At 50.3% G+C, this 12,414-nt stretch overlaps 1 protein-coding gene across 1 annotated transcript in view; it reads right to left on the reverse strand.

Moving 5' to 3' along the window:
- Positions 1-421: 421 nt before the first annotated feature.
- UPK2 (uroplakin 2) overlaps positions 422-12,414 on the reverse strand; it is a 71,427-nt gene continuing 59,434 nt past the window's right edge. The window contains exon 6 of the mRNA XM_078683940.1: positions 422-1,190. Coding sequence (XP_078540066.1) covers positions 1,051-1,190 — 140 coding nt within the window. The 3' untranslated portion in view covers positions 422-1,050. The remainder of the gene's footprint in view (positions 1,191-12,414) is intronic.

The following is a 12,414-nucleotide window of genomic DNA, read 5'->3' on the forward strand; positions in this document are numbered from 1 at the left end:
TCTTCATTTCTTCACTCATAAAAGATTACGCTCCCCCTAGAGATCTTCGATCCTCCACCAAGTCCCTTCTTCAAATTCCACGCTTCAGGCGTAAAAAGTGGGGTGGGTCCAATTTTTCCACCTTAGCCCCCACTTTTTGGAACTCCCTCCCCGACCACCTTCGTGCTTCTACCGATTATGTATCCTTTCGCAAGGAACTTAAAACGTTTCTTTTTAAACAGGCCTTCCCTGCGTAACCCTTTCTACTTCCCGGCTCTACCACCGGTTCCCACTTTGTCTCTCTAGTTAATACCCTCCCTCAGCGCCAAGAAACCGACAGGTGTACGCCGCGCTTTACAAATGTTTTAAATTAGAAATTAAATTAGAATGTATATCTACCATTGTTGTTAAATTGGTAAAGTAATTGTGTTCATTTATAGAAATTGATTTAGGTAATACATTTAAGCCTATGTCTTGAAAGATGTATCTAAATTCATGGTCCCAGAGGCACATTTACATGTACACATCTATAGTCTCAGGGCAGGTACTAATGGGACACATTTATAGGGTAATTATTAAGTACAAGTTTACATCTATATGCATAGACCAGGGAAGGTGTCACTTGTGTAGGGTCAAAGCAAATGCTAATGGGTTTCAGCATTTGAAATTGCTAGATACAAATTTCTCAATAATTTTGGGAGAAATGCCAAAGTTGGGTATTGGTTTCTTGCTTGTTAGTTGCAAATTAGCACTACCACAAGCCATACATAATTTCTGGGGTTAGATGACCACTGGTCTTCCAAGCCCAGTGACCTGCATAAAAAATGGCAGGCAAGACACGTGACCAGTGAAGCCACCTGGCAGACAAAGCCGAGGATGACCAAAAATCATGGGGAGCCAAGAACAATCGGAACTCTAATTTTATGGTAAACATTTTGTCTCCCCCAAAGACCACTACGGCAACTACATAGAAGAAAGAAAAAGCATACATAAGTTGGAGTAGGTTTGAGGGGACAGTAGATGAGGTTTATAATATGTAGAACACAGTTCTTGGACTGCAGCTGCAACACCTCAGGACTTTCCTCCACCAAATACAAGGGTGCCAACGAGGCCAAGGATGAGGATGGGCATGGCAATGGACAGCAGCACTGTGATTACCACCATACCCCCACTCCGCTGCATAGTGTCGGGAATGTCTGTGTAACTCTGGACTGCAAAGAGAAAAAGTTACCATTAGTCGAGAGATCCTCATAATATGCTTCATTAATCATGTATGACTGACACACCTTTCAGGCAGACATCCTATGGATATAATTCACCTGGCCTAATCTCCATTGGCCCATGACCAATGGCTGACATCTTGCTGCTGGCATTCTATGGATTCAATCCTGTAGAACCACAGTGGACATCCCACAGTGGACATTCTACAGTTGACATCACACACCAACATCCAGCAGCTGACATCCCACAACCAACACCCCTGCAACAGCAATCCATGACAGACGAAATATGACAACATCCCACGATCAACATCCTATTGCTGACATCCCATGACTGGCAACTCATAGCCACACAAGTTCTTTGGCTCTGCAGAAAGGTCAATGATTGTATGTAATAGATACTAAGTAGTGTAAGCAGCGTTGAGTTGTTAGAATCATCTCGGCATGACAATTTTTACATAATATAGAAGGCTATGCACCAGGTACTAACTCAGGTACACATGCTTTTTTAGCTTCAGAAGATAGGCGATCTTTAATGTTTTCACCACGGTATGAAGGATGCAGCTAGTATGATCTTTAACACCTTCAGACCTTTGTTATTTTAAATGTACAGTGTCTTTTTTGACAAGTGTTGCATAGAGCGTATCCTGTTCTCAGTAGATACTTTTTAAATACTCTGTGGTGTATTTCTCATGAATTTTCACTATCTGCAAACAGTGTGGCACAGAATAAACACTCTCCATAGAGTAAACACTGTTTACAGTACCCACTTTTCTAATCATATCCACTTGATTTCTCACTGTAGGTTTGGTGACTGTGAGGGGATTGACAGAGATAAAAGCTGTCCATAGGAGGGCATTCATTTTGGAACAGACGTTGAGTATCTTATGTAACTTGGCTTTCTGTGAACAGTTGTCTACATATTGAATACTTTGTGCAATGAGGGTTTTCTATATATCTGTGGTTGATTGTTAATGTGAACTAGCATACCTGTGAAGTGTATTGTATTGGGTCAATGTTGCACATATCAAATGCTTGCTACCTCTAAGGTAGTTGTATCTGTGATGGCATTAATGATGCTTCATATTATTCTGAGCTATTTTGTACTCTGACCCTGTTTACCAGGCAGGTCGCTCCCCTCACCGCCACGCAGCCCCCTGTGTGACTGCTTCCCACTGCTGTGACCTGACTGCCTGTGACCGAGTGCCAGTGCCCTCCTTCTCTTCTGTACCCCGAGTGAGTGCCTGTGTCCGCCTTCTCTTTTGTACACCGAGTGAGGGCCTGTGTCGGCCTTTTCATTTGTACCTGTGTCATTCTGTTGCCCGGATTTTGCTCCCTTCACCTTTTGCCCTGATTGTGATCCCTTTTTAGGGCTCGCCTGCTGATGCGCTTCAGCGCATAGCTGGCGAAGCTCTATAGGGGCTTATCCAGTGTTTATCCACTGGCGATTCCACTGGCGATTCCTTCAAGTGCATGTGCTTTTTAGGTCATTGCGCTTGCGCAAGCCCTAAAAAGCGCGTGCACAATGCCACCAGCCGCCTGCCTGCCTGCCTCGCATTACCACATCAAAGGCAGCCCTCCGAGCGCATTTCTCACCCCCTAATTATTCACGGCCGGCCGGCAGGCACATCAAAGGCTGCTGCTGCCGTGACTCGCATTTCTCCTCCCTCCTCCCCTATCACTGCCCAGGCCGGCCGTACTTTCTCTTTACAAGGGCGCCCATTCCTGAATCACTTGAAATCTCTCCACATTATTTGCATTTTGTTAATTAAAAAAATTAACTTCAACACAGCGTTGCACATTTTTCTCGACTTCGGAAGGATGAGTCCCAATCTCATTTGTACAAAGTGTTGTAATGGGATTATTGGAGAGTTAGAGAAACGTGCTCACAAGTTACATTTTTATGCAAATCATCTGAGTAAATAAACAATAGCATGGTGCCGTTTGCGTCCTTGACTTGATCTGGTTTTTATTTTTATTTTGCTATTATTCTCACAAAGGCTAAGAAGGTCTGCCTACTTTAGTATTAAGTGCTATACGTCGCATAAGCAACAGCTAACCATTCACTCACCCACGCAACGCCACTCACCCACGCAACGCCACTCACCCATGCAACGCCACTCACCCACGCAACGCCACTCACCCACGCAACGCCACTCACCCACGCAACGCCACTCACCCACGCAACACCACTCACACACGCAACGCCACTCACACACGCAACGCCACTCACACACGCAACGCCACACACGCAACGCCACACACACACGCAACGCCACACACACACGCAACGCCACACACACACGCAACGCCACACACACATGCAACGCCACACACACATGCAACGCCACTCACACATGCAACGCCACTCACACATGCAACGCCACTCAACCACACAACGCCACTCACACACGCAACGCCACTCACACACGCAACGCCACTCACCCACGCAACGCCACTCAGCCACGCAACGCCACTCAGCCACGCAACGCCACTCAGCCACGCAACGCCACTCAGCCACGCAACGCCACTCAGCCACGCAACGCCACTCACACACGCAACGCCACTCACACACGCAACGCCACTCACACACGCAACGCCACACACACACGCAACGCCACACACACACGCAACGCCACACACACACGCAACGCCACACACACATGCAACGCCACTCACACATGCAACGCCACTCACACATGCAACGCCACTCACACATGCAACGCCACTCACACACGCAACGCCACTCAACCACGCAACGCCACTCACCCACGCAACGCCACTCACCCACGCAACGCCACTCACCCACGCAACGCCACTCACCCACGCAACGCCACTCACCCACGCAACGCCACTCACCCACGCAACGCCACTCACCCACGCAACGCCACTCACCCACGCAACGCCACTCAGCCACGCAACGCCACTCAGCCACGCAACGCCACACACACACGCAACGCCACTCAGCCACGCAACGCCACACACACACGCCACACACACACGCAACGCCACTCACACACGCAACGCCACTCACACACGCAACGCCACTCACCCACGCAACGCCACTCACCCACGCAACGCCACTCACCCACGCAACGCCACTCACCCACGCAACGCCACTCACCCACGCAACGCCACTCACCCACGCAACGCCACTCACCCACGCAACGCCACTCACCCACGCAACGCCACTCACCCACGCAACGCCACTCACCCACGCAACGCCACACACCCACGCAACGCCACACACCCACGCAACGCCACACACCCACGCAACGCCACACACACACACACGCAACGCCACACACACACGCAACGCCACACACCCACGCAACGCCACTCACCCACGCAACGCCACTCACCCACGCAACGCCACTCACCCACGCAACGCCGCTCACCCACGCAACGCCGCTCACCCACGCAACGCCGCTCACCCACGCAACGCCGCTCATCCACGCAACGCCGCTCATCCACGCAACGCCGCTCACCCACGCAACGCCGCTCACCCACGCAACGCCACTCACCCACGCAACGCCACTCACCCACGCAACGCCACTCATCCACGCAACGCCACTCATCCACGCAACGCCACTCATCTATATGCAAAACGAAAAATGTCAAACTCTTCTATTGCGAGACCTATTGCATTTTCAATGCTTGTTCTTTCTGTTCCCGTGATCGCCGCGTCACCCCCTCGCGACCCGTTTCCCGCCGGCGCGTCCTGGTAGCTCCGCCCCCTCGCACCCCATTGGCCGCCCCGCTCCCACCTCCCAGCTGCTCCTCCCTCCTCCCGCCCCCCCCCGCTCTCCATTTATGGCAGAGCCTGCGCGTACGCGCAGCAGGCGCGCCGATTGTGCGCCGAAGCGCCAAAGGCGCACCAAAGGCAAGGACGTCTGCGCCCGTCCGCGCCCAGCTCCAGAACCCCTGGTCCTTGTCGATGCCAGTACACCCGACGAACGTACGATGCCGCAACCCTCCACGCACTCAATTCCGGCCAGAACCCCGCCTGCTACCGCGCCACCCCGAAACGCACCTACGGACCCATCACCTGCCAAGCCTACAAATTCACCTGCCTCCAGACCTGCACCGCTCCCGCCAAGCTGAGCCCCAGCAACAACCACCTCAAGTGCATCCTGCTCAACACCCGCTCCGTCCACAGGCAAGCCGTAGAACTCTGGAACCTGCTCGACACAACAGCACCAGACGTCACCTTCCTCACAGAAACCTGGATGAATGCCTCCTCAGCGCCCGACATCGCCATAGCCATCCCGGACGGATACAAGATCACCCGGAGGGACCGCGTCAACCAGACGGGAGGAGGCATCGCCATCGTACACAAGAACACCATCCGCATCTCGACCAACTACGACGAAACCTTCACCGCCGCCGAACACCTCCACTTCCAGATACACACCGACCCCAAGACCACCCTCAGAGGCACCCTCATCTACAGACCCCCGGGACCACGCACACAATTCAGCGAAGACATCGCAGACTTCATCAGCCCGCACGCCCTTCCCTCCGCTGACTACATCCTCCTAGGGGACCTCAACTTCCACCTGGAGAACAACAATGACAGCAACACCACCACCCTGCTGGACAACCTCGCCAACCTCGGACTCAAGCAACTGGTGAACACCCCCACCCACTACGCCGGCCACACGCTTGACCCCCGTCTTCTCATCCAGCAAGCACATCTCCTTCAGCCACTCCACCGGACTCCACTGGACTGACCACAGCTGCGTCCACTTCAGCTTCAGAAGAACCACGACCCACCACCACCCGCAACAGGTTCCTCGCCGGAGCTGGAGCAAGATCACCGCCGAGCAGCTCACCGCCTACCTCAGCCAGAACCCTCCCACCAGCACAACGGACCCCAACGAAGCAGCCAGCAACCTCACAGAGTGGCTGACCGCCTGCGCAGATGACCTCGCACCACTAAAGAACCCTTCCAGCAGACCCGACAGCAAGAAAACCCCCTGGTTCCCCGACAAACTCAAGGACTCCAAGAAGAACTGCCGCACCCTCGAGAAAGCCTGGCGGCACGACCAGACCACAGACAGCCGGACCGCCCTCAAGCACTCCACCCGCAAACACCACCAGCTGATCCGCGCCACTAAGAAGACAGCACTCAAAGAACGACTGGACAACAACGCCCACGACAGCAAGGAACTCTTCAGCATCGTCAAAGAGTTCTCCAACCCCAGCGCCGGAAACAATGACATCACTCACTCGCAAGACCTCTGCAACTCACTCGCCTCGTTCTTCCACCGCAAGATCGCCGACATACACAACAGCTTCGACGCACAGACCACGCACCCTACCGCCGAACCAACGCCCGCCACCACCACCCTCTGCAACTGGACCCCGATCAGCACCGAAGACACCACCCGCACGATGAACACCATCCACTCCGGATCCCCCACCGACCCCTGCCCCCACCACGTGGCCGACGCCATCATCGCACCCCATCTCCGGGACATCATCAACACCTCCTTCCACACCGCCACCTTACCGGAGAGCTGGAAGCACGCCGAGCTCAGCGCCCTCCTGAAGAAACCAACAGCGGACCCCACCGACCTCAAGAACTTCCGCCCCATCCCGCTCCTCCCTTTTCCTGCTAAAGTCATCGAGAAGACCGTCAACAGACAGCTCGCCACCTTCCTCGAGACGAACGGATCCCTCGACCCCTCGCAGTCCGGTTTTCGAGCCAACCACAGCACCGAGACCGCCCTGATCGCAGCCACCGATGACATCAGATCCCTGCTCGACAACGGGGAAACAGCGGCCCTCATCCTCCTGGACCTCTCTGCAGCGTTCAACACTGTCTGCCACCGCACCCTAGTACAGCGCCCCAGCAACATCGGAATCCAAGAGAAGGCACTGGAGTGGATCATCTTGTTCCTTGCCGGAAGAACCCAGAGAGTCCGCCTCCTCCCGTTCAGATCCGAGGCCACCGAAGTCATCTGCGGCGTACCACAAGGATCATCACTCAGCCCAACCCTCTTCAACGTCTACATGAGCCCCCTCGCAGCCATCGCATTCTCTTGTTGCCAACAGTAAACATATATACATAAAAAGGAGAGATGCGAATACTACCTATCGATTCGCACTCAGCTCACAGCCGACATGTTTCATTGCCTTGGTTTTTATCAGGCAATTTCTTCAGGGCAAACAATATTGAGGTGCCACTGCCAGCGATACTGTGCTTTGCGTGCTGTAAATCAAGGTGGACATATACATATGAGGGACTGCCTGTAGTATATATGTTTACTGTTGGCAACAAGAGAATGCGAGTAAAAGGTTTCTGTATCTTGTATGCACAGTAGTTTTTGTGTTATATGTTGAACGTTGTTAGTCCTTGTCACATATAAGTTTTGCGTACACTGCACCATTCACTGTCTCCTTTTCCTTTGGGTTTCGGACACGTTTACGTTAAGCTAGGTGACACCGATGATGAGAACAGGGCCATCCTGGTGAGTACCAACCAGGGGTCCCAATGGTGGTGCGCCCGTGAGGTGTCATCTAGCTATTCACACTTTTTTTCAAATGTTGTCCTTCTAGTGAATGTTTGTACTGTGTTGTTTTGTTACATGTTTATCAGAGATTGGCTACTTTTAATTTGGCAATAGACTGGAACATGGTAATAATCTCTAGAATCAGAGGTGGGATTGGAATGATCTTTTGGCAATCCACAGATGTTCACAGATCTATAAGATTAATTGCCCTTAGGACCAGGTCTTTGTGTGATTATTGATTGACTGAGTGGAGGGCGACCTAGTCCTGTACTTCCCTCTTGACTCCTAGTATATGGATATGCCAGATGTAGGAAGCCTAATTCCGGTCGGTAACGGCCGAAATTACCACATTTCAGCCATTACTGACCGGAATTAGGCTTTTTAGATGTAGGTGGCAAAATAGTAGGATTTGGTAATTTACCGAATCGGTAATTTAAGGAATCGGTAAACTACCGAATTCTTAACATACTGATTCGGTAAATTACTGAATACTTAATGTAGAGAGCACTCAAGTGAGTGCTTTTTACATTTAAGGATTCGTTATTTACCACCAACTATTAGTTGGTGGTAAATAACGAATACCTTTGAAAATGTAAATCTGTGCATTTTCAACAGTGCCATGTGGCAGACATACATGCCCTTAGGGCATGTATGTGTGCCACATGTACACACAAGCACTTTTCAGGGGTGGAACAGGGTGTCAATGTGACACCCTGCCACCCTTGAATGTTTCCCTATTTTACCGAATCGATATTTACCGATTCGGTAATTCACATTCATTCCTATGGGCCTCCAGGCCCATAGGAATGAATGGGAATTACCGAATCGGTAAATACCGATTCGGAAAATACCGAATCGGTACCGAATTTTTATCTACATTGCATTTACCGATTCTAAAATACCGAATCGGTAAAATTTGGTATTTTAGAATCGGTAAATTTTCATTACCTACATCTAGCCCTAAGAGTTGACTCTCCACCAAACAAGGGTACTTCTCCCCTTAATGTTACAAAGTAAGTGCTTCTTTGTTAGATGGAGATCTCCTCATACTCTTCTGCATAAAGAACGCATCACCCAAATCAGCGGGAAATGCGCTTTTGGGGCCTTTTGGTAAGTTGAGCGTTCCATCAGCCTGGAAAATCGGGAAGACTGTTGAATATTACTAACATGGATAGGATGGGACCCAATGGGCAGAGCTTGTAGATGATTATGCACATTCACATACTCAGCAGAAATTTAAAGGGAGAGCCATAGGGTCTAGTCTCAGACCAGGAGACGACAAGAAAGAACCCACTAGTGTTGGACAGTGACTACAGAAGAGGTTGCACTCCAATAAATCAATGATGCATTCACCTTCAAGGATATCAGGTAGTTTTGGAATTGTCAAGAAACCACACTTACTTTGCCTTGGCCAAGAGCAAAACGCTTGGCTGAGTTGTTCTTACAGAAATGGAGCTTCAACTGGGGCACCTGCTATGTTTATTTTTGTAAATGCTATTCGTTGAGGTTTAATTCCCATGAAATGAGCATCAGGGCCAGAATGGAACCTCACCTGTCTATTTATCCAAGTCCACAGTTTTGCACAAAATGTCTACCAAACTGGAAAACTTTCTACTGGTTATATAGTAAGTGCTACTTCGTTGGGTGACTGTCTAGTGCATGTTCTAAACTACAGCTGTATAAAGGACCACAAGGTAATGTCTCCAGTGACCTTGTGTATGTGCAATTTTGGCAATGTGATTGTTCCTCGAGCGTCTTCATAGAGAAATCTGTGGGAAAAAAAATCCTAGCATAGAGAAGACGACGAGACTACAGACAAAAAGCTAAATCGCCACCTAACAAGGATATCTTCTTTTAGTTACATGAAGTAAGCACTTCTTTGATTGGTGGAGATCTCACATTCCTCTGCATCAAGAACGCGTCACCAAAATCAGCGGGAAATGTGCTCAGGGGTCTTTTCGTAAGCTGAGCTGTCCATCAGCCAAAAAAAGCGGGAAGACCATTAAATACTACTAATGTGGAAGGGGCAAGGCCAAACAGGCGGTACTCATATTTTATTTTATTTTTTAAAAGGGGGGGGGGCATAAGGCCCTATCCCGAGCCTTTAAAAGGCTCTGGGGACAGCATCTTCCTGATCGTGTTTTTTTTAGGGGATTCGATCCACACATCCCCCCTCCACGTGTCTATTCTGGCCCTGAGACCCCATCCCCTGGGTGCTACGTTTAATATGGGTAGGAGTCCACCTGGGTGCCCACCAAGGGCACCCACCATATACTCGTTGGGGCCCCGGGAGAGCCTAAGGGCACGGCCCCAGCTGGCTCCTCAAATGTGGCATGAGCCGTCATTGCCCTCTGCCTGGAGCGAGCAGCTATTGATGCTGCTCACTCTGGACGGGACTAATATCTTGATCCGTTTCCCTGCCCACATCTGTGACTGCAGTGAAATAGATCAAAAGTATGCTCCCATTCGGATGGAGAATTTTCAAAGCTCCACCTGCAAGGAGCAGATTCAGTGTTTGCTCCTGTTCTGCAGGAGTTTTGCTAATGCTCCCGACAGGGGGGAGCTAACACAAGTTTCCCTGCCCGTGAGGGCAGGTAAGCAGCTTTGTTCCAAGGGTGGGCTACCCGGGACATAGCCTGTGAGCCGACCCTGAGGGATGGGTTCCCCAGGGCCATAGAAGGCTCAGGGAGGGGAGCTACATGACCCTCGCCCCTCTAAAAAAGCTACGCGGCCCCAGGGGATGGGGTACCCCAGCCCCTCCTCTTTTTTCTAGCATGTGGGCCCCACGGGATGGGCTCCCTGGGGCCTTCAATGACTTAAAAGGTGGTTGTGAGCCGCCCCACCCCTCAATAAAATATATTGCCCCAGGGAATGGGGTCCACAAGGCCATTGAAGGATCGGGGAGGGGAGCTGCTCACCCCCTCCTTTTAAATAAACACTGTGGTCCCTGGGGTGAACCGCACAGCCCACCTCCCTTTTAAAATGTTTAACGACCCCAGGAGATGGGGTTTCCGGGGCCTCCAGAGGCTCAGGTTGGGGGACCGCTTGGCCTCCTCCCTTTTTTGGGGAATTCAGACCCTGGGGGTGGACTCTCCAGGATCTATATTGGCTCAGGGAGGGGGACTGTGTGCCGCCTCCTCTTAAATAAACAAAGCGGTCCTTTGGGTTGGATACCCAGGGCATATATTTGAAGAATGGGGCCTCAGATGCCCTTTTCTTTTCCCAAACATGCTCAATATCATGAAAGTGTAGTAGCAAATATACATATGAGTAAATATGCAAATACTTCTTTACCTTTGTGACTAGGACCCTCTATCTTTTAGGAGTTATGATCATCTATTGAACAGTAATTCCTTTGTGCTGTGCCAGGTCTAAGCATTATATATTCGTTATCTGTGAGAGTTGAGAGGATTTTGTCCTTTTTCCTTACTAGGTGCGGCTTCCTCTATCCTCCTTCCGTCTCCATTTGCAATATCATATTTAAACATTCGGCCCATTTCCTCAATTCTGACCTCCATTTTTTAATGTTAGGCCGCCCACCCACCGACTTCCAGCTCACTGTTTTCTTTTAATTTTTCACTACCAATATTAGGTCTCTAAATTTGTTTGTGGCTTTCTTTCTCTTAGGTCATTGGAGTAAGCCCAGTGAACATGATTCTGGCGTTTGCACCACCCATCTACTCGTGGTTGCAATCGCACTTTTTCGTAGTATTTTTAAGACCCATGCAGCAACAGCAACCAGCCCTGGCAGATTGTTGCTCAGACCGGCCCCGGGAGTGGGTGCAGGAGGGCTAGTGAGAAGCACAGCTCCAGGTTTTGTTACAGCGGCCGATATTGCAGCACTGCTGTTAAACCGACCCCAGTAACAAAACCGACCCCCATGGGTACAAACCCGGCCCCTACACTTCCGGCCCACCGGGGAAACGCCCGGTGCCCGCAACGGCCAGTCTTGTCCAGCTACTAGTGTGCCTGAGTACATCTTCTAAATCCCCAGAGGAGGTGCTTTCTGCCCTGCTGCTGATATATATAGGAGCCACCTAATGTTCACAGCAGTATCAATTCCTGGGACAAGGCCACTTTGTTTTGAATGAATTATACGTGTCCTCAGCTGGCTAACCCTGGAGACGAATATTTTACTAAGAATGTTGTGACCTGAGTTAAGCATTGACAAGGGTGTTTTTGATTATGTCAGTTGCATCCCTTCTGGGTTTGGGCTGGGTAACTAATCGAGTTGCACCCAGTCGTCTTCTGTGTGTTATATACGTTCAAGGTAAGAGTTTCCGAGTGTACATGCAGGTTGAACTGTTTGTATTAGTAACTTGAGTGATGTGCCTTTGTAAGTTCAGGATGAGCTAAGTGCCTGTGTAAGTACACTTTAAACACAGGTCTCTAGGCATTGACAATCCTGGTATACTTATTTTTACAGTTTTCCTCTTCAAAGACTCCACATTATACATTTAGTCCAATGTACTTTCACTTCAGAGAAGAGGGCCCTTGGAAAGACTTTGAAAAGAAAACATGAAAGGGTGATAGGATTGTGGATCTGTGACGTAGACCGCTGCTGGTGGGGCACTTTGCTTGGATCTACGGTTTGGTGTTCCTTCCTGCTGAGATATGTTTACTTGTAAAGTTCTCTCTATTTTGACAGAAAGTTGCTAACTGTAGTTTTTCCAGGGTTCCTGGTTTAAGGTGCCTTA

Source organism: Lissotriton helveticus, chromosome 3_1 (assembly GCF_964261635.1).
Source record: "Lissotriton helveticus chromosome 3_1, aLisHel1.1, whole genome shotgun sequence".
NCBI lineage: Eukaryota > Metazoa > Chordata > Amphibia > Caudata > Salamandridae > Lissotriton > Lissotriton helveticus.